At 38.9% G+C, this 24,269-nt stretch overlaps 1 protein-coding gene across 1 annotated transcript; it reads right to left on the bottom strand.

Moving 5' to 3' along the window:
- Nucleotides 1-89: 89 nt before the first annotated feature.
- Nucleotides 90-24,055, bottom strand: LOC133554431 (calcium-independent phospholipase A2-gamma-like). Its single transcript, XM_061903194.1, has 9 exons — nucleotides 23,904-24,055; nucleotides 17,593-18,952; nucleotides 17,344-17,496; nucleotides 17,122-17,279; nucleotides 4,737-4,831; nucleotides 4,487-4,658; nucleotides 4,363-4,420; nucleotides 4,088-4,282; nucleotides 90-3,052 (listed from the first exon to the last, which is right to left on the bottom strand). The coding sequence occupies exons 2-9, from the start codon at nucleotides 18,898-18,900 to the stop codon at nucleotides 2,594-2,596; spliced, it is 2,598 nt and encodes an 865-aa protein (XP_061759178.1). The 5' UTR covers nucleotides 18,901-18,952; nucleotides 23,904-24,055; the 3' UTR covers nucleotides 90-2,593.
- Between the last annotated feature and the right edge of the window lie 214 nt (nucleotides 24,056-24,269).

A 24,269-nucleotide genomic window follows, 5' to 3' on the forward strand; every position in this document is an offset into this window, starting at 1 on the left:
CTCTTACACCGTTTGTCAAAACTCAACTGATTCATAGCGTGGGTTGATGCAAAGTAGAGTGAACAGAAAAATAAACATGAAATACAACACAATTTGAAATAAATATGGATTTATTCTTGATAACAAATATCACAACATTATAAAAAAAATCCACGGATATATAGGAGTTGGAACATTTGAATGCCTGGTTAATAACTATATGGCTGTATTTTTTTCTTCCCAAAATAAAGTGCGTAAACATGCTTTTCTCACACATTTCTGCTTCGAGTCGTACAAAAAAACAAGTCTCTTAATTGTTAGTTGTTTAAACAATTGCTAAAACTAAAGTAGATACTAACAGAAACAAGTTAAAAGGGATACTAGATGATAAGGACAAAACACCAACGTAATGTTATTGTAATTTTGTAAGAATATATTTTTGAGACAAAATGAATTGTCCTAATGATACGGTGTATTAAATACAAGTAGGTAATACTAAAGGCTCAGTACCATTATTACCAAAAATTTAATAAAACTAACCATGTGTAAGCGCTATATCATTTTGTTTGTTTACAAAAATGACCCATAAATGTAATAATTGAATTTTAAATATATAGGAGGTTATCAGTTCTATCAAGTGAGGCTTGACTATTCAAACCATCTTAGACTATGTTCACTTTTGTGGTCTGGACCAACCAAAACATACTTGGTCACGTTGCTCAATTTCGCTTTGCGTTGACACTGGTATTTTAATCAAAACTGTGACTTTATTGGGAAGTTTCATGACCTATACCCATTCTGTGTGTTTGCATGATGCACATGGTTTCTTCTGAACTTGCTTAACAAGTGAAATAAAAGAACATCATATGTTTACAATTGCACAATATACTGTATACATCTGTGCATAACTATTACTGTTTTTTAATTAAACACTTTTTAATTCAGCTTTATTATAATTAATCAAAGGTTATTACTCACTTGCATAAATATTTTTAATGTTAATCTTTTTTAAATCAACATAAACACTGTATTTTTGGGCTATCACATGAGTTAACTTCTTAATTTTGACAGCCCTAATAATTATACGTGAATATAAATTGATGTGTATCCATCCATCCATCCATTTTCTACCGCGTATTCCCTTTCGGGGTTGCGGGGGACGCTGGCGCCTATCTCAGCTACAATCGGGCGGAAGGCGGGGTACACCCTGGACAAGTCGCCACCTCATCGCAGGGCCAACACAGATAGACAGACAACATTCACACTCACATTCACACACTAGGGCCAATTTAGTGTTGCCAATCAACTTATCCCCAGGTGCATGTCTTTGGAAGTGGGAGGAAGCCGGAGTACCCGGAGGGAACCCACGCATTCACGGGGGGAACATGCAAACTCCACACAGAAAGATCCCGAGCCTGGATTTGAACCCAGGACTGCAGGACCTTCGTATTGTGAGGCAGACGCACTAACCCCTCTGCGACCGTGAAGCCCAATTGATGTGTAATATTTTTTAATTGTATATGCAAACTGTCAGGAGTGTCAAACTCATTCTATCTGTGCACACGCAGGGCGGTCTATCAAAATCATGGCATTAAAATAAAAAAATAAAGACAACTTCCGATTGTTTTCCTTGTCTTACTTTAGCTAAAAATAGAACAAACACATTCTGAAAATATTACAATAAAAATATCGAAAAAAATACAGACAGCAGTAAAGTTTAGATCCATGAAGGAAAGAAGAAAGTGAATGAATGTTTTTAAACTAAATAAGTGTACATATGCATCAATCAATCAATCAATGTTTACTTATATAGCCCTAAATCACTAGTGTCTGCAAATTTGTTTTCTTTTGTATTATTTTCGTAATGAATTAAGTAGCGTTTAGGACAACCTTTTTCCCAAAACACAATATAGAATGCGAGATATCCCAGGATAATGCATACATTTATAATTTGTTTTCAAAACGGTTACAAAAAGGTGGGACCCCAAAAATTGACTGTGGGACCCCTTTTATCTTGAAAATTCCTAGCGCCAACACTGATGGAGTATTGGTGCGTGGCCTGCGTGCCGAATTTAATACTAATCAAATATCATACCGGGGGCCATAGATAATTTGACCTTGACACCAATGCTCTAGGGTATGCCAGGTGTTAGCCAACTCATGTAGAACCACGACCCATCATCAAGCACTTCCTGAAAATCATTTCATCGTGGAAAGCTTTTGTTTAAGAATACATGACTGTTAACATAACGTGGCATTGCTAACATATATGTATGTTTCTATATACAGTATATATAAATATATATACAAACATATATACATATTAACATACATGTATACACATACATACATATGGATACATATGTATATATACGTACATAAATATGTACGTATATATACATACATACATATAAACATGTATACATATACATACAAGTATACATACACATACATGTACCATATACCACCATTCACAAATGAACTGGACTGAGATACATCTCTCAAACAATTTTAGTCAGCTTGTTTGTTCACCCCGAGGTTCCCACTTGACCAAATGATCTGTACCAGCAGAGCATTTTTGACCGAACCAAACTTGACAAGGGTGAACACAACCTTACATCCATCTCTGCTTCATCACCCAGGTCCACTCACTGAACCAGTCCTTGGTTCTGCCAACAGCCGATCGCTCTGCCCCGAGCACCAAACAGAGCCGAGCCAGTTTTAGCCGGTTTCTCTCGAGGTAGACCTGGGTGTCTCTCTCCAGCTGGTCCAGGGCCCCCGGCCGGCTCTCGTCTAGGGTCACCTCAGCACTCAGCATGGGGTTGAAGCGGAAATAGACATCGCGGGGGAGCAGGTCATCTAAAAGTGTGTGGACGCCTTCAGTGTCGGTTGCACTGCTAATCAGGTTACTGATTTTAGCCCTCAGACTGGTGGAAGTTGTAGGGCCTCTCTTAGGGTTGTCATAGCGACCGGTGCCAAGGGACAGCACACACTGGAATGGGTGACGGGGCCACAATAGTCTGCTCTCATGTACAGCTAAGGCGCAGGGGTTGTTCATGATAATACCTCCATCCTACAGTGGAAAACATAAATCAGGGGAGGTACTTGACAGGTTTTTGGCCTATTTTTACTTCACAGATTAAAAATAAGCATAATGTAAGGGGCTTAACATATTTTGTACCTGCCTTTTAATGCAATTTGTGGCACTGCTGCACTAAATTAACAGCATTGGCAATGCTGGGGCGATATAGCTTGGTTGGTAAAGTGGCCGTGCCAGCAAATTGAGGGTTCCAATTTTGATCCCCGCTTCCGCCATCCTAGTCACTGCCATTGTGTCCTTGGGCAAGACAATTTTACCCAGCTACCCCCAGTGCCACCCACACTGGTTTAAATCTAACTTAAATATTGGGTTTCACCATGTAAAGCGCGTTGAGTCACTAGAGAAAAAGTGCTATATAAATATGATTCACTACACTTCACAATGACCATTATTTAGTTTCTGTATTGGTTAATACACCAGTAATTAGAAGCTTTCTTCACATGAGTTACATTTTAACGCTAACATTTAATATTACAGTTAACCATTAGATTTTAAAATAAAAAAAACAACAACAGTTTATTTATTGTTTGTTGAATACTGCAGGATGTCAAATTTACTTACTTGCATTTCTGAACATAAAAAATATTTTATTTAAAAATGTCTCGTCTGTACCATGTGGGTCATCCGAAATTATAAATTATATTTGTATTTTAAAATATAAAAAAATATTTTTGCTAAATAAATAACAATACAATTCAATTACATGGGTTTTTGAAACATTTCTGAACTATTAATGTTCTCTTGTTTAGAAATGTGAAGTTAAGTCAAGTATATTTGTATAGCGCTTTTCTCTAGTGAAACCCACTATCTAAGTTACATTTAAACCAGTGTGGGTAGCACTGGGGGCAGATCAGTAAAGTATCTTGCCCAAGGACACAACGGCAGTGACTAGGATGGTGCAAGCGGGGATCGAACCTAAAACCCTCAAGTTGCTGGCACGGCTGCTCTACCAACCAAGCCACGCCGTATATTTTAACTGTATCAATTCAAGCAACATCATTTTCTAACCTGGTGGATATCACTTTGCAGGGGGAATTCCTGAAAGTATCCCGGAGCGGCTGAAGACGCTCGCACTGCCTGCCACATGGGGTAGCCAGAACCTCCTGGATAGCGGCTCAGAGATCCTGGTTTATGGTTGTAATTGCAGAAGACGAAGGCTTTTGGACTGTTGCCCCAGTTGACCACTGCGCTGACAGCTGAAACCTGAAAACATAGGAACAAAGAGCAGCCTCGGGTTAACATTGAACAAATCCCGCGAAATAAAAAAGGAACTTTGTGCTTACCTTGGGACTCAACTCATCACTGGCTGTTTTGATGAGCACTCTATCACCAAGCTTCTCTCTGATTACAATACCAACTCATTAATACACCTATACCAAAACTACATAGCGTTGACTGTGTGCATACCTTAGTATGGTTTCCCAAGTCTTTGTGTTATAGTAAGAGTGATTCCAGCCCATTTTCACCGTGCCAACCAAACGGTTTTGACGGAATACTTCCGAGCCAAAGCGGCGATACATGTCAGCGCACTCCTCCAGGGAAAAATGAGTCAGGCCGAGCATGAAGGCCAACACAGCACCTATAGTGTCACAATGGGACACTGATGACTTTTGCCTTTTTTATTCCCACAAGATCGTACTTTCAGTAACTTAGTTACCTGTGCTGACCCCACAAATGTAGTCAAACAGCTGATGGACCTTCTTTCCTGTCTCTGCTTCCAGTAATTTTAATACCTGCAGAGGCACCACACCTCTGGACACAACAAAAAACAGGTCAACACCCTGCGTACAGGCGTACATTTTGAGCGCAAACAGAGGTTGCCAGAACGTTAATTTACAATTACAGTGCTACCGCAACATAGGAGTGTGTCTCGGCTTCGTGTTATGCTTTGAAGGGGAACTGCACATTTTTCGTTCACAATCATTATGAGAGACAAGAACACACATGTCTTTTATAGGCCTACTGAAATTAGATTTTCTTATTTAAACGGGGATAGCAAGTCCATTCTATGTGTCATACTTGATCATTTCGCGATATTGCCATATTTTTGCTGAAAGGATTTAGTAGAGAACATCGACGATAAAGTTCGCAACTTTTGGTCGCTAATAAAAAAGCCTTGCCTGTACCGGAAATAGCAGACAATGTGTGCGTGTCGTCACGGGTTGTAGGGCTCCTCACATCCTCACATTGTTTACAATCATAGCTAGCAACAGCTAGAGCGATTTGGACCGAGAAAGCGACAATTTCCCCATTAATTTGAGCCAGGATGAAAGGAAATTTCATCCTAGACTAGAAAAAAAAAAAAGTCCCATAAAAAAAAGTCCCCAAAAAAAAAGGCAATTGCAGTGGGAACGATTCAGACGTTTTTAGACACATTTACTAGGATAATTCTGGGAAATCCCTTATCTGCTAGTGTTGCTAGTGTTTTAGTGAGTTAAATAGTGCCTGAAAGTCGGAGGGGTGTGGCCACGGGTGTGTTGACGCCAGAGTCTCTGAGGGAAGTCACGGCAGCTGGAGCAGGACAGAAGCTCCACTGATCTCCGGTAAGAGTCGACTTACAACAATTTTCTCACCGAAAACTGACGGTTGACATGTAGTCGGGATCCATGTTCGCTTGACCGCTCTGATCCATAGTAAAGCTTCACCTCTGGGAATTTTAAACAAGGAAACACCGTGTGTTTGTGTGGCTAAAGGCTAAAAGCTTCCCACGGCCATCTTTCTACTTTGACTTCTCCATTATTAATTGAACAAATTGCAAAAGATTTAGCAACACAGATGTCCAGAATACTGTTTAATCATGCGATTGAAGCAGACTACTTATACTTTGGATCGGGCTGGAAAATAATGTCCGCTACAACCCGAGACGTCAAACCCACGCGTCATCATACGAGTCATCCTGCTGCGACGTTTTCTACACGACACTTCGCAGGAAATTTAAAATTGCAATTCAGTAAACTAAAAAGGCCGTATTGGCATGTGTTGCAATGTTAATATTTCATCATTGATATATAAACTATCAGACTGCGTGGTCGGTAGTAGTGGGTTTCAGTAGGCCTTTAAGGGGGGTTTTAAAGATGATAAAAAACGCTTGGGCGATGTGGCTAATGGGAGTCACCAGTTTAGCCTTCAAAGCCCTCAAAACAACTTCAAAACCCTCCATCAACAATTTATATACACACTATAAGTGCATATATATATATATATATATATATATATATATATATATATATATATATATATATATATATATATATATACTAGAGATGCGCGGATAGGCAATTATTTAATCCGCAACCGCATCAAAAAAGTCGTCATCCACCGGCCATTCACCCGAACCAACATTTTATCAAAACCACACCCGCCCCTTGTTATATATCTAATATAGACGATGCAAGCCATTAGTGAGGTTAGAAAGCTTTTGCCTGTTAAAGAAAGGAGACTGATCCAATGCAGCAGAGACATTCAATGCGTGCCACGCATTAATATCTCTTGGCCACGCATTAGTGGCTAAGAGATATTAATGCGTGATAATATTATTTATCATTATTATAATATTATTGTCATTTCCATTAAGAAAGTGTTGACTATTGTTGCCAATGCCATCAGATCAGGAATGCGTTCCTCACACTTTGTGTGTACAGTTGCAGCAAGCAGAACGATGCTTTTAAGAAGTTAAAAAAATGTTTTAGAGAGACCAGGCCTATTTATTTATTTCAATGAATATAGCGGTATAGCTCTGTTGGTAGAGTGGCCGTGCCAGCAACTTGAGGGTTGCAGGTTCGACTCCCGCTTCCGCCATCCTAGTCACTGCCGTTGTGTCCTTGGGCAAGACACTTTGCCCATGTGCTCCCAATGCCGCCCACACTGGTTTAAATTTAACTTAGATATTGGGTTTCACTATGTAAAGCGCTTTGAGTCACTAGAGAAAAGCGCTATTTAAATTTAATTCAATTCACTTATTCAGTTGTTAACGTTATAATGCTCAAATAGGGACGAGGGCAGGGTGCACAGTGAAACAGAGAACAATATTGCGACAAAGATGAACATTTATTGATTGATCTGCAGCCATGACAAAATATCAGACAATCTCCATTGTCAATGACAGGCAGGAAAATAAAGATAAACACAAAGCCTTTGTTGTAGGCATAGGCTCATACGTTTTTAAGTTGAAATAAAAAAATACATCAACAATGTGCTTAATAAGCCTTCGGCTGTCAATCACGCGCACAAAGTTAAATTATAAAATAACATATGTATGTCATCCCTATTTAAACAAAAATAAATTAAATAAATAATAATAATAAATTACCTGCAACTTATTGGTCAAGGAAAATAGCTAAAGGGGGGAAATCAAACCCATCAGACTGCACTTCATCATCAAACTTGAATTATAATGAAAATAGACGGTCGCGACAAACAAAGCAGGCTAAATAGCCTTACATTGTAGCCAATCGGAGATGCGCTTCACTTGAAAGCGAGGCCAAATAATTAACACACTGTGGTATATCTCGAATAGAAAAAAAACACAATAAACAACGCAATTACCTTCATTCCTTTGCATTGTAGTGCGCCCAAACAACACGTAACCATCAAAATTATTCAGCTGACCGAACTCAACATAGGTTAGACATGGGCTTATTTGGTATAGCCTAGGTAACGTAGACTAATTCGTTTAACGTATCCAACCGTATATCTACTTACTTTTTTTTTTGTTAGCATTATGCAGGAATAAAATGGCATCTACAGTGCCAGGATTCAGGCGAGAGAGCCTGGCCTCTAAAATGCGGCCTGCTGCGCTGAAGGAGCGCTCACTTGCGGGACTTGTTGTTGGGTTGTGTTGTGCTGCAGTGCCTGATGAATAATTGACTGTTTCAAGGAGTGCTGCTCGTTTTTCATATGTGGGTAACAACATTTAACTATGTATATATATTTCCGAATTGGTTCAACCGCCACCCGCCCAAATCTATTTAAAGTCTATTTTTTTCATCATGTCACCCGCCCGACCCGCGGTTCATCCGCGGACTCCGCGGTTGTGTCAGCAAACCACGCATCTTTAATATATACAAACCCCGTTTCTATATGAGTTGCGAAATTGTGTTAGATGTAAATATAAACCGAATACAATGATTTGCAAATCAACCCGTATTAATCTGATTTTGCTACAAAGACAACATATTTGATGTGTAAACTGATAAACATTTTTTGGGGGATAAAATCATTAACTTTATAATTTGATGCCTGCAACACGTGACAAAGAAGTTGGGAAAGGTGGCAATAAATACGGATAAAGTTGAGGAATGCTCATCAAGCACTTATTTGGAACATCCCACAGGTGATTGGGAACAGGTGGGTGCCATGATTGGGTATAAAAACAGCTTCCCCAAAAATGCTCAGTCTTTCACAAGAAAAGATGGGGCGAGGTACACCACTTTGTCCACAACTGCTTGAGCAAATGGTCAAATAGTTTAAGAACAACGTTTCTCAAAGTGCAATTGCAAGAAATGTAGGGATTTCAACATCTACGGTCCATAATATCATCAAAAGGTTCAGAGAATCTGGAGAAATTACTCCATGTAAGCGGCATGGCCGGAAACCAAAAATGAATGACCGTGACCTTAGATCCCACAGACGGTACTGTTTCAAAAACCCATATCAATCTCAAAAGGATATCACCACATGGGCTCAGGAACACTTAAGTAAACCACTGTCACTAAATACAGTTTGTCGCTACATCTGTTAGTGCAAGTTAAAGCTCTACTGTGCAAAGCCAAAGCCATTTATCAACAATATCCAGAAACGCCGCCGGCTTCTCTGGGCCCGAGATCATCTAAGATGGACTGATGCAAAGTAGAAAAGTGTTCTGTGGTCTGACGAGTCCACATTTCAAATTGTTTTGGGAATTATCCGACATCGTGTCATCCGGACCAAAGGGGAAGCGAACCATCCAGACTGTTATCAACGCAAAGTTCAAAAGCCAGCATCTGTGATGGTATGGGGGTGCATTAGTGCCCAAGGCATGGGTAACTTACACATCTGTGAAGGCACTATTAATGCTGAAAGGTACATACAGGTTTTGGAACAACTTATGCTGCCATCTATCCATCCAGGGGACGGCGTGGCGCGGTTGGGAGAGTGGCCGTGCCAGCAACCTGAGGGTTCCTGGTTCAATCCCCACCTTCTACCAACCTCGTCACGCCTGTTGTGTCCTTGAGCAAGACACTTCACCCTTGCTCCTGATGGTTCGTGGTTAGGGCCTTGCATTGCAGCTCCCGCCATCAGTGTGTGAATGTGTGTGTGTATGGGTGAATGTGGAAATAGTGTCAAATCGCTTTGAGTACCTTGAAGGTAGAAAAGCGCTATACAAGTATAACCCATTTACCATTTATCTAAGCGCCGTCTTTTTCATGGATGGCCCTGCTTATTTCAGCAAGACAATGCCAAGCCACATTCAGCACGTGTTACAACAGTGTGGCTTCGTAAAAAAGAGTGCGGGTACTTTCCTGGCCCGCCTGCAGTCCAGACCTGTCTCCCATCAAAAATGTGTGGCGCATTATAAAGTGTAAAATACGACAGCGGAGACCCCGGACTGTTGAACGACTGAAGCTCTACATAAAACAAGAATGGGAATAAAATTCCACTTTCAAAGCTTCAACAATTAGTTTCCTCAGTTCCCAATCGTTTATTGAGTGTTGTTAAAAGAAAAGGTCATGTAACAAGGTGGTCAACATGCCCTTTCCCAAGTACATTGGCACGTGTTGCAGCCATGAAATTCTACGTTCTTTGTTATTTGCTAAAAAAAAAATAAAGTTTATGAGTTTGAACATCAAATATGTTGTCTTTGTAGCATATTCAACTGAATATGGGTTGAAAAGGATTTGCAAATCATTGTAATCTGTTTATATTTACATCTAACGCAATTTCCCAACTCATTTGGAAACGGGGTTTGTACATAGGGTGATGTGTGAAATGCAGAGAATAATTTCGCCACACTTTGTGTGTGACTGACAGACATTGGTACTTTACTTTGCTTTTCTACATTTTGTATACATATATGTATATATACATATATATGTACATATACATACACATACATATATATATATATATATATACATACATACATGCAAATATACATATACATACACACATACATATATATATATATATCAATCAATCAATCAATCGTTTACTTATATAGCCCTAAATCACTAGTGTCTCAAAGGGCTGCACAAACCACCACGACATCCTCGGTAGGCCCACATAAGGGCAAGGAAAACTCACACCCAGTGGGACATCGGTGACAATAATGATCCAGTGGGACGTCTGTGACAATAATGATTATGAGAACCTTAGAGAGGAGGAAAGCAATGGATGTCGAGCGGGTCTAACATGATACTGTGAAAGTTCAATCCACAATGGATCCAACATAGTCGCGAGAGTCCAGTCCAAAGCGGGTCCAACTCAGCAGCGAGAGTCCCGTTCACAGCGGAGCCAGCAGGAAACCATCCCAAGCGGAGGCGGATCAGCAGCGCAGAGATGTCGAGGCGGATCAGAAGCGCAGAGATGTCCCCAGCCGATACACAGGCAAGCAGTACATGGCCACCGGATCGGACCGGACCCCCTCCACAGGGGAGAGTGGGACATAGAAGAAAAAGAAAAGAAACAGCAGATCAACTGGTCTAAAAAGGGAGTCTATTTAAAGGCAACAGTATACAAATGAGTTTTAAGGTGAGACTTAAATGCTTCTACTGAGGTGGCATCTCGAACTGTTACCGGGAGGGCATTCCAGAGTACTGGAGCCCGAACGGAAAACGCTCTATAGCCCGCAGACTTTTTTTGGGCTTTGGGAATCACTAACAAGCCGGAGTCCTTTGAACGCAGATTTCTTGCCGGGACATATGGTACAATACAATCGGCAAGATAGGATGGAGCTAGACCGTGTAGTATTTTATACGTAAGTAGTAAAACCTTAAAGTCACATCTTAAGTGCACAGGAAGCCAGTGCAGGTGAGCCAGTACAGGCGTAATGTGATCAAACTTTCTTGTTCTTGTCAAAAGTCTAGCAGCCGCATTTTGTACCAACTGTAATCTTTTAATGCTAGACATGGGGAGACCCGAAAATAATACGTTACAGTAGTCGAGGCGAGACGTAACAAACGCATGGATAATGATCTCAGCGTCTTTAGTGGACAGAATGGAGCGAATTTTAGCGATATTACGGAGATGAAAGAAGGCCGTTTTAGTAACGCTTTTAATGTGTGCCTCAAAGGAGAGAGTTGGGTCGAAGATAATACCCAGATTCTTTACCGTGTCGCCTTGTTTAATTGTTTGGTTGTCAAATGTTAGAGTTGTATTATTAAATAGAGTTCGGTGTCTAGCAGGACCGATAATCAGCATTTCCGTTTTTTTGGCGTTGAGTTGCAAAAAGTTAGCGGACATCCATTGTTTAATTTCGTTAAGACACGCCTCCAGCTGACTACAATCTGGCGTGTTGGTCAGCTTTAGGGGCATGTAGAGTTGGGTGTCATCAGCATAACAGTGAAAGCTAACACCGTATTTGCGTATGATGTCACCTAGCGGCAGCATGTAGATGCTGAAGAGTGCAGGGCCAAGGACCGAACCCTGGGGAACTCCACACGTTACCTTAACGTAGTCCGAGGTCACATTGTTATGGGAGACACACTGCATCCTATCAGTAAGATAAGAGTTAAACCAAGACAGGGCTAAGTCTGACATACCAATTCGTGTTTTGATACGTTCTAATAAAATATTATGATCGACGGTATCGAAAGCAGCGCTAAGATCGAGGAGCAGCAACATAGATGACGCATCAGAATCCATCGTTAGCAATAGATCATTAGTCATTTTTGCGAGGGCTGTCTCCGTCGAGTGATTTGCCCTGAAACCGGATTGAAAGGTTTCACATAGATTGTTAGACGCTAAGTGTTCATTTAACTGCTCCGCAACAATTTTTTCGAGGATTTTTGAAATAAAGGGAAGGTGAGACACCGGTCGGTAGTTTACCATGAGGTCAGGATCGAGGTTAGGTCTTTTAAGAAGAGGATGAATAACCGCTTTTTTGAATGCTAGGGTAACAGTGCCCGAGGAAAGTGATAAGTTTATAATATTTAGCACTGATGGACCTAATAATACAAAGAGCTCCTTGATCAGTTTCCCTGGAAGAGGGTCAAGTAAACATGTTGTTTGTTTTATTCCATTTACACGTTGTAACAATTCCTCTAATGTTATTTCCTCAAAACGAGAGAAACTATTTTGGAGGGCAGTATCCGCCGTATATACAATCGTGTCAGTGTTAATAGAACCCCGTTGTAGCTGGGACGCATTGTCTTTAATCTCCTTTCTAATGACTTCAATTTTCTTACTAAAGAATTGCATAAAGTCATCAGCTGAGTGGGTGGAGCTACTGGAAGGAGTCCCTTGTTGGGTTAGCGATGCTACCGTACTAAACAAAAATTTAGGATCGTTTTTATTGCGGTGGATGAGATTTGAGTAATAATTAGCTTTAGCTAAGGTAAGCATGCGTTTATAAGTTATTAAACCATCGCTAAAAGCTTGATGGTGCACCTCAAGTTTAGTCGTGCGCCATTTGCGTTCCAGCTTTCTGCATAATAATTTCTGAGCTCTAGTTTCTTCTGTAAACCACGGGGTGCGCTTTTTTGGAGCCTTTTTTAACTTTAGCGGTGCTATGTTATCAATGGTTTCGCGCAGGGCGTCGTTAAAGTTGTTAGTGAGGTTATCAATAGAGCCCACATACTTTGGGAATGGTGCCATTACCGAGGGCAGTAGGTCAGCAAGAGCTGTCGTTGTGGCCGTATTAATGTTGCGGCTGCTATAGCAGTTATTATTATTATTAGTTTGACGAACATGCGTCTGAACCTCGAATTTTATAAGGTAATGATCGGACAATACTTTAGTATACGGGAGTATCGTAACTTTGGAAGCGGTGATACCCTTGACAAGCACTAGGTCTATCGTATTACCGTTGCGATGCGTGGGTTCATTTATTATTTGTGTGAGACCACAGCTATCAATTATAGTCTGGAGCGCTACGCACGGTGGGTCCGATGGGGTATTCATATGGATATTAAAGTCCCCCATTATGATTATATTATCGGCGTGTGTCACTAGATCAGCAACGAACTCTGAGAATTCATTGATAAAGTCCGAACAGGGCCCTGGGGGGCGGTAGATAACAGCCAGGTGTAGAGGCAGCGGTGTGACAGACCTCATAGTAAGCACCTCAAACGATTTATATTTATTATTTATGTTAGGACTAAGGTTAAAGTTTTCGTTGTATATTAGTGCGACCCCCCCACCCCTTTTAAGCGGACGGGCAATATGCGCATGTGTAAAGTTAGGAGGACATGCCTCATTTAGCGCAAAAAAGTCGTTTGGTTTAAGCCAGGTTTCACTGAGACCGATGACGTTAAGATTGTTGTCTCTGATGATATCATTAACTAACAACGTTTTGGGAGACAATGATCTTATGTTTAAAAAACCTATATTATAGGTAGTGGGCTGTTTTAGGGAATTTTTGATCAAATTATCCGTAGTAGCAATATTAATAATGTTGTGTTTATTATGCCCAGTGCATTCAGTATAAATACGACCATATCTAGGAATTGATACGACGGGAATGTTCCGATTGTTTGATTGTTGCTTTGATAAACTGCACGCATCATGGTTAGCCTCCTCAGTAACGGGGATTTTCCGATTGTTTGTTTGTTGCTTTGATAAACTGCACGCATCATAGTTAGCCACCTCAGTAAGGTGGATTTTCCGATTGTTTGTTTGTTGCTTTGATAAACTGCACGCATCATAGTTAGCCACCTCAGTAACGGGGATTTTCCGATTGTTTGTTTGTTGCTTTGATAAACTGCACGCATCATAGTTAGCCACCTCAGTAAAACACATGTCCAACTCTGAAACACTCAAAGCAGAAAAAACTTGTTCTAATTTAACTGACTCCTTACCCAGACCAGTAGTCTCGCATCCCTTATTTAAATCCGTCTTCAGGGTGGAGGAAAGTGGTGTTCTGTGGGGATTAGCCTTCTGCTTTGTTTTTAGCCCCGCTCGACATCCGCGTTTCCGATCACACCGCTGGCGTCTGCTCCGTAGACGGCCCCCGCTGCCACTAGACTCCGCTGCTTCACAGGCCGCTGGATGTAGCCGCCGAAGTATCCCCATGCTAGTTAGCATGTTTAGCACGCCCGCGTCTATCAGTCCAAAACGGCCCGATGTGTCCATATCCAGAAGTGTCTGGCGGTCGTACGTGATCACGGAGTGACCACGATGCGAGCCAGCCATGAAGTCTGCAGAACTGTCCGGCATTTCCGCCAAATGTTCCATCTTTAGCAAGAGCACCGCAGTGTCGCAGCCCGTCATATATACGTATATATATATATATATATATATACATATATACATATATATATATATGTATATATATATATACACACACACACACATATATATATATATACATATATATATATATACATATATATATATATATATATATATATACATATATATATATACACACACACATATATATATATACATATATATGTATATATATATATATATATATATATATATATATATATATATATATACATATATACATATATATATATATATATACATATATATATATATATATATATATATATATATATATATATATATAAAATGTAGAAAAGCAAAGTAAAGTAGTAATGACTGTCACACACACACACAAAGTGTGGCGAAATTATTCTCTGCATTTGGCACATCACCCTTGATCACCCCCTGGGAGGTGAGGAGAGCAGTGGGCAGCAGTGGTGACCGTGCTCAGTAATCATTTTTAGTGATTTAACCCCCCAATTATAACCCTTGATGCTGAGTGTCAAGCAGGGAGGTAAAGGTCCCATTTTTATAGTCTTTGGTATGACTTGAGCAGAAACATTTTTAACAGTATGTAAAATGTACAATATTTACCATATTTCAGTCATTTTAATCAAATTTTTGGCACAATTATTTCCGTTTCCATAGCAGCGAACGTACGACAGTGTGTGTTCCTACTTCCGGATACAAAACGCTTGTGTGTGATCTAATCAGCGTGGACTTACAAATGTTGTAGTAACAGACAATGAAGACAACTATTTATGGACAAATGAGGATTTGCAACCTTATCTTTTTGAAGCTGAATTTATGGAGGATGAACTACTGCTTCTAGAAGCGAGCACAAAGGAAGAGTGAGACGTTGGAACAGGCGGAAGCCGAGAGAGTGAGGCAGAAGTGAATCGAAGCTGCAAAATTTGGAACTTGAAGCCGAGCTATTTGGACATAAATGGACCGCTTACCCGTAATTAACCAGAAAAAACATCTCTGGCCAGCGGGACCAAACAGAAAACTGTTCATTGAGTGAGTCACACTTTACATTGATTAAGATACATGCAGTACATTGTGCGTGTATCATGACAGACAGCATACAATGTCTGGCTAGCTGTGTACAAAAAAAATATTAAATGTGGGCTAATACTTTGCAGACACTGTAATATGATTGTTCATGTTTTTCAGTCAGTACAGATTGGTGTTCTATCGCAATGTTTTGCATTACAAAACTCAAACGCGTTCTGTGCTGACGTAGAAGCTAGCTTACCTCTTGCCGTAGTTAGCCTCTACAGTTAATACCGTAACACGCCAATGTGTTAGTATGCTAGATAAAGAGTTTGCTCTTACAATAATAATGTCTCTAAAGTTTGTTTATTATGCAGGTGACGGACATAAGATAAGTATTGTTGACTGTTTTGAATACATTTTTTAAGTGATTTAGTGGTAGAATTGATCGCTCCAACTAGCTGCATTGCTAGCCACCAAAAAAGAGACCATTTTTATGTTAGACAGCAAAAAAAACAAAAAAACATTTTGTCTTTTTGTCTCTAATCAGGATCGTGAACGATTGACAAAATTACAAATAACGTGTGGTTCCCCTTTAAATTGCAAGAAAAAATGTTTGTTAAAAGCTTCCACGTAGGGCTGGGCAATATATCGATATATACGATATGTCGCGGGTTTGACTCTGTGCGATATAGAAAATGACTATATCGTAATATTCGAGTAGACGTTCTCACGCAGTTGTTTTTAGCTGCGGGCATTACACTGCAGGCTCTCCTTGCTCTTTCCTGTCTCTCCTTCTCACCGACAAGCTAAAGATGGATATAACTTTATTTTTTACAACAAAAGGGAAGTAAGGAAGTCAACGTAAAGCACAGTGCTGAGTAGAAGTGGATGATATGCATTGAATTAAAGAAAGAAATCATCAAAAACATGGCACAGTGTGTCACCCACTTGGTAAAACAGTTTGAGTATATCACTGCTAATTTGAAACATACTGAAAAAGTAAAAGTCGAACACCAGCCAAGGATGTATATATGTACTGTATATGTAATAATATATAAACAAGGAACATTTATCTTTGAAAATATGGAAAAGATACCGCAAACGTTTTATCTCAAAGGTAAATGCTGAACATTATCATTAAGATTATTGTAGTCGTCAGTACTACATTCTATTGTATTGTTTTATTACAAATGATCTTATTTAAAAGTCTGTTTTTCTTTTTCAAACACGTTTCCTTTTTTTTTTTTTGTCAAGCACCAATTAAATTATTGAGACATTGATTTGAGATACAAGTGTGTTGAGTTAAGAACTCCCTCCCAGAACAAATTAAGTTTATAAGCATTTAGCAATTAAAACAAAACAGTAACAGTACATTTGTTAGTGTGGTTGTGGGTTACAGTGGTGTAGAACTGCATTGCATCATACTGACAGCTGTTTCTACTGTTTTGGTCTGGTATTTATAGCTACATGAGAGGCCACAATATATTACCCGAGCATGATTATAATTGTAAAAGCTGATTTTTTTGATACAGCACTCATAATACATTTGTATGTGTAGCTGATTTAGTGGCATGCTTGTAAAACAGAATGGCATTTTTTTGTTTAATCATACAAACAAACCACGACTCTCTTACCTTGTGCCGCCACCATCAATAGAAAGCACTCTGATGCCACGCCCTTTGACCGGGTCAACATAGCCAATAAGAGCCAAAGCTTCTCTTATGGCACTCTGAAGAACCTGGTTGTTCCCATAGACTCGCCGCTGTCTCAGTAATGTAACGGCTGTTTTTTCCTGGTTAATTTAGTGAATTAATAGGAGTTGATGCTCAAATTGGATTGTTTTGCTTGCAACTGACCTTCCACATTAAAGCTTTGCATGATGGGTGGTGGATCAGGTGGTCATTCAGCGCCTCCACACAGGTTGTCAGGGCCTCTGCAGAGGAAGCCTGCCTCAGGCCTTGGATCAACCCATGTATTAGTTCTTCTGCCTGCTTGTGGCTTACAACAGGCTGACAACAAGCAAAACAAAATGTATTAATAACATATGCAAACTGGAGGCAATTATATTCCTGATTGGAATCTCGTAGGAAGTGTCATTGGCTCACTTTTTCATTCAACCCGGCTCCTGGCGATGTCATGGCAGGCTTTCTGGTCATGGACGGACGGTCCTGGTTCCAGTAAGCCCCCAGCAGGTCAGGTATGGCTTTTGTGGGGAGATGGAAGTAGTCCATAAAGGAGAAAGTCCCTTTTCTGTCTGCATTGAGCGGGTTTGTCGCATTTTGGAGATTTGTGTCTGTGTCTTCCAACCTGCTGGACACCTTGAAATACTGATTGATATGACCTGACATCTGGAGATGATTCTCCCCAAAATTGGTTGAGTTATGGGTATTGTGGAAAAAGTCAGTTTCAGGGTTGTTGAGGTGTTCATTAACGTCTTTCTGTGATTTAAACTGTAGAGTTGCTTTAGTTGGATTCTGATGGCTGGCATCATCAGCAACCTTTGCACCAAAGTACCTGTTGATGTGTCTTGCAAAGTGGCGATAACTATCCTCCCAGCTGTTGCCATGGTCAGGTTCCACTGTTGCCTGCTCCATACTTGATTTTATTCCACTCTTTTTGGAAGTTATGATGCGATTACTATGTATGTTTCTCATTTTCTGTCTTCTGTTGGACCCTTTGGTTGGAGACATAATTTCATCTTTCTCTACTTTGGAAACACCCTGAGAGAAGACGGAGTTAATATGACTGGCGACGTAATTGTAGCTCTCGCCAAATCTTGTCGCCAAAGAACTGATGTGAAAAAGTTGCAGTCCAGATTTATTCTGGACCTCAACATCCAAGTCCTCCTTCCTTTCCTTCATGGGTTCTGTTCTGTCTTTGCCTTTAGATGTAATGTTTCCAGCTGCCCGCTGACTTTGAAAACGCTTTTGTCTCACGCCAAGATATGTCCGAGTTGTGACAACAATACCGCCATTTTCAGCTATGGGCACAGTATCCTTGTTCTTGAAATAAAAGTTAATATGTCTGGACAACCGATAAAAAGATTGACCCAGGCGTCCTCCCAGAGAGGCTAACTCAAAACTGTTCTGTGCGTCCTCAATGACCCCAATTGGAGCGTGAGCCTTGAAAGCATGCTGGTCTGAGGACGAATAGCATCGCACAATGTGCAGGTTGTATACTTCTTTGGAAAAACCCCTAAGAAAGATGCCTTTACACAGATTAAAATGTGTAAAAATAGCTCTTTGTTGAAATCTGGAAAGATCATTTGATAATAATAAATATCTACGAAGGTTGAGTGCTTCATGGCCTGAATGTGGGGACCTTCTGAAGAGAACTATGAGATATCTCATTTTACAGTATGATCTCAAACTCCTGTCCACAGACCTTAAGTTGATGCTGAGGTAACGGCCCATTGTTGACCCAGTCGCTGAAAGTCCAGACTACAGATGCATATTGAATATGGTTCTGAGGAAAACAAGATCACAGGTGGATTTATTTGTTGCAAGCAAAACACCAAGTATAGCGTAGATTCTTTAAATAACTTCAGGTCATGCATAACAACAACAACAATACATGCCCCTGGCCATCATGTGATGCAATTCAAAAATTGTGTAGTGCTTTACATAGTAAGGAATATCAACACTTAATGATCAATGTCAAAATTGAGGATACTTATTAGCATAGGTCTTGTTGATCTCTCTTTGAGGCGGACGTGCTAACACATGTTGCTAACGGCAAGATGACTAACAATTTGTCTAACAATCACCTTTGCTATAAAATAAGGCTGTCAAAAAATATCACACTAATCATGTCTATACGCAGACAACTTACACAATTTATTTTGACTGTAATGTCCAGTACATGCTCCTTCACCCTAATCAGAATCAGATTCAGAATCAGAAATACTTCAATAATCTTGAGGAGAAATTAGGATTTTCAGCACTACGTGGATGGTTACCTTAAAGGCGGCGCAGGTTTCTTTAATATCGATGATCTGGTCAATGCATACGTCGGTGTAAAGAGGAGTGATACGTCTGAGATAACTTAAGTAAATGTGGTGGATTCAACCAAAGCATTTATAAAATGTTCCTGTATGACACTGATTATAAAATTGCATTTGTGTCCAAATATATATTTTTTAAAGCTAAATAAAATTATGCAAGAACAATTGACTCAAAATCAAAATTATGATTAATATTATTTTTAAAAAGTAATCATTTCACAGCACTCCTATAGAGTCAAGACACGTGAGTGATCATGTTGTGTCCTACATTGCAGTTGTGTACTTCTGAGTCACTGACACTGTCGGAATGCAACATGAAACCTTGTCAACATTGAAACCTTCTTCCCTTATGTCTTTGCACACACAAACATGCATAAATACACAAATACAGTATATATATATATATATATATATATATATATATATATATACACACGCAGTATATATATATATATATATATATATACACACACATATACACACGCAGTATATATATATATATATATATATATATATATATATATATATATATATATATATATATATATACTGTATATACATATACATATATACAGTATATATATACAAACCCCGTTTCCATATGAGTTGTAAAATTGTGTTAGATGTAAATATAAACGGAATACAATGATTTGGAAATCATTTTCAACCCATATTCAATTGATTGCACTACAAAGACAACATATTTGATGTTAAACTTTTTTTTTTTTTGCAAATAATAATTAACTTAGAATTTCATGGCTGCAACATGTGCCAAAGTAGTTGGGAAAGGGCATGTTAACCACTGTGTTACATCACTTTTCTTTTAACAACACTCAATGAACATCTGGGAACTGAGGAAACTAATTGTTGAAGCTTTGAAAGTGGAATTATTCCCCATTGTTGTTTTATGTAGAACTTCAGTCGTTCAACAGCCCGGGGTCTCCACTGTCATATTTTACACTTCATAATGTGCCACACATTTTCGATGGAAGACAGGTCTGGATTGCAAGCGGGACAGGAATGTACCCGCATTCTTTTTTTAGGAAGCCACGCTGTTGTAACACGTGCTGAATGTGGCTTGGCATTTTCTTGGTGAAATAAGCAGGGGCATCCATGAATACGACTGCGCTTGGATGGCAGTATATGTTATTCCAAAACCTGTATGTACCTTTCAGTACTAATGGTGCTTTCACAGATGTGTAAGTTACACATGCCTTGGGCACTAATGCACCCCCATACCATCACAGATGCTGGCTTTTGAACTTTGCATCAATAACAGTCTGGATGTTTCACTTCCTCTTTGGTCCGAGTGATACAATGTTGAATATTTCCAAAAACAATTTGAAATGTGGAGTTGTCAGACCACAGAACAGAGCTTTAAATTGTAATTACAGATGTAGAGACTAACTGTATTTAGAGACGGTGGTTTTCTGAAGTGTTCCTGAGCTCATGTGGTAATATCCTTTAGAGATTGATGTCGGTTTTTGAAACAGTGCCGACTGAGGGATCAAAAGGTCACGGTCATTCAATGTTGGTTTCCGGCCATGCCGCTTACGTGGAGTGAATTCTCCAGACTCTCTGAACCTTTTGATGATATTATGGACCGTAGATGTTGAAATCCCTAAATGTCTTGCAATTGTATTTTGAAAAACGTTGTTCTTAAACTGTTTGATTATTTGCTCGCGCAGTTGTGGACAAAAGGGGTGTACCTCGCCCCGTCCTTTCTTGTGAAAGACTGACCATTTTTTGGGAAGCTGCTTTTATACTCAATCATGGCACCCACCTGTTCCCAATTAGCCTGCACACCTGTGGGATGTTCCAAATAAGTGTTTGATGAGCATTCTTCAACTTTATCAGTATTTATTGCCACCTTTTCCAACTCTTTTGTCAAGTGTTGCTGGCATCAAATTCTAAAGTTAATGATTATTTGCAAAAAAAAAATGTTTAGCAGTTTGCACATCAAATATGTTGTCTTTGTAGCATATTCATATATAGGTATTTTGGTTAAATTGCCAAAATACCTATGGTGGCGAGGGCGTGGTTCGGGGGGATGGTCAATATGACGTTATCGCATGATTTGCTATGATGCATATATTCTTTAAAATGGCAAACAATGTGAATACACATTAAAAAAAATCTGTCATTATGAAGTATAGTATTAATATATACATTTTTCTTGCGTAATATTTTGTTCTATTATTAAATTGTTGCTGCTTATTCTACAATGTACTTTGTTGAGATTTTTTTTATAAATGATATATATATATATATATATTTATACACATACACACATACATATATATATGTATATATATATATATATATATATACATACACATATTTACCATACCAACTTTATTATATATGTATTGTATTGTATAAATCCACACAAACACACACTTACCTGTGTGTATATATCAATCCATCCATCCATTTTTTACCGCTTGTCCCTTTTGGGTTTGCGGGGGGTGCAGGAGCCTCTATATATATCCATCCATTTTCTACCGCTTATTCCCTTTCGGGGTCGCGGGGGGCGCTGGCGCCTATCTCAGCTACAATCGGGCGGGGTACACCCTGGACAAGTCGCCACCTTATCGCAGGGCCAACACAGATAGACAGACAACATTCACACTCACATTCACACACTAGGGGCAATTTAGTGTTGCCAATCAACCTATCCCCAGATGCATGTCTTTGGAAGTGGGAGGAAGCCGGAGTACCCGGAGGGAACCCATGCATTCACGGGGAGAACATGCAAACTCCACACAGAAAGATCCCGAGCCTGGATTTGAACCCAGGACTGCAGTACCTTCGTATTGTGAGGCAGACGCACTAACCCCTCTTCCACCGTGAAGCCCACATATATACATATATATATATATATATATATATGTGTGGGAAAAATCACAAGACTACTTCATCTCTACAGAACTGTTTCATGAGGGGTTCCCTCAATCATCAGGAGATCTCCTGATGATTGAGGGAACCCCTCATGAAACAGTTCTGTAGAGATGAAGTAGTTTTGTGATTTTTCTCCTGTTTCATGAGGGGTTCCCTCAATCATCAGGAGATCTCCTGATGATTGAGGGAACCCCTCATGAAACAGTTCTGTAGAGATGAAGTAGTTTTGTGATTTTTCCCACACCTACATATTGCGCTCTACCACGGTATCGAGCACTATTCTCTGGATAATCCAATCAAGATATATATATATATATATATATATATATATATATATATATATATATATATATATATATACATATACATATATATATATATATATATATATATATATATATATATATATATACATTGATAAAAAATGTATATATGTGTATACATATATATATATACATATATATACATATATAATTTATAAAAACAATCTCAACAAAGTACATTGTACAATAAGCAGCAACAATTTAATAATAGAACAAAATATTACGCAAGAAAAATGTATATATTAATACTATACTTCATAATGACAGATTTTTTTTTAATGTATATTCACATTGTTTGCCATTTTAAAGAATATATGCATCATAGCAAATCATGCGATAACGTCATATTGACCATGACCCCGAACCACGCCCTCACCACCATAGGTATTTTGGCAATTTAGCGGAAACCCTGACATTGACTAATAAAAAATTTATTACATTACGATCATGCTTTGTCAGAGATGTTTTGTAATGTTGTCATGTGATATTTGCACCTAAAGAATTGCTAGTACATCAGTTTCGGAATACGCGGGTTGATTTTTCTGGCTGGCTAAAATATTGTGTAAATTCTTTTATAACATGTTCTGCCTGAGTCCTCAATTACAGAATTATGTACTTATATAAACACATAAATGCATACTGTATAATGTGTACATACACACGTCTATACATACACAATATATGGATAAATTGCTGTTTATTAATACATATACTGTATATACACACAAATATATATGTACAGATATGCATATACATACACAATATAGGTATCCATCCATTTCCTACCGCTTGTCCCTTGATATGTATTAATTCCACACACACACATATACATATATATATATATATATATATATATATATATATACACACATATATATATATATATATATATATATATATGAATGTATGTATATATATATGTGTATATATATATATACATATATATACAAACACACATATATATACATACATTCATATATATATATATATATATATATATATATGTGTGTATATATATATATTAATTTCTATTCCCATATGTATGTAAGACAAGAGTAGAATTCAACATTGTTCACTACAAAATGTGTTACAGCAAAGACATGCAAGGCAGGTGTTTCTACAAGAACAATGGAAGGTCAACACAAGTAGCCTTTAGCTTAACCTTGAATGACATATATTGAATATTTACCTGAAACATTAAGCTTGTTCTGTCCTTAAGTCTTCTTTTCAGCTAATTGTATTTTTAAAATCCACTGGTAACCCTGCCTCGAACACAATTTCACTTGTGTTGTGATACTAAATTCCTTGCTTTCTATAAAAACAAGAACCTTATTGGCTGAGCCGGGATGGGTGGAGACAGTGGGCGTGGCCTATTGCTAAATCATTGCAAACAGGTTGAAGGTCACGTGGTCGGTAATGTTAGCAGCACTTTAAGTCAAAGCGGGTCGGGTGGTCTCTGTTAAGTAAACACATTTCTACTGCAGTTAGAATTTCTAATGTCTACAACACTGTAAATCAATCATTTGTCAACCTAATATACATTCATGTATGCCAG

Source organism: Nerophis ophidion, linkage group LG06, assembly GCF_033978795.1.
Source record: "Nerophis ophidion isolate RoL-2023_Sa linkage group LG06, RoL_Noph_v1.0, whole genome shotgun sequence".
Taxonomy (NCBI): Eukaryota; Metazoa; Chordata; class Actinopteri; order Syngnathiformes; family Syngnathidae; genus Nerophis; species Nerophis ophidion.

Excerpts from the sequence above, each read along its gene's own strand:
- LOC133554431 (XM_061903194.1), bottom strand. The coding sequence starts at position 18,900 with ATGGGCCGTTACCTCAGCATCAACTTAAGGTCTGTGGACAGGAGTTTG. Across the intron at positions 17,280-17,343 it reads GCAAAGCTTTAATGTGGAAG|GAAAAAACAGCCGTTACATT; the intron begins GTCAGTTGCAAG and ends TAAATTAACCAG. Across the intron at positions 4,659-4,736 it reads CATTTGTGGGGTCAGCACAG|GTGCTGTGTTGGCCTTCATG; the intron begins GTAACTAAGTTA and ends GTGACACTATAG.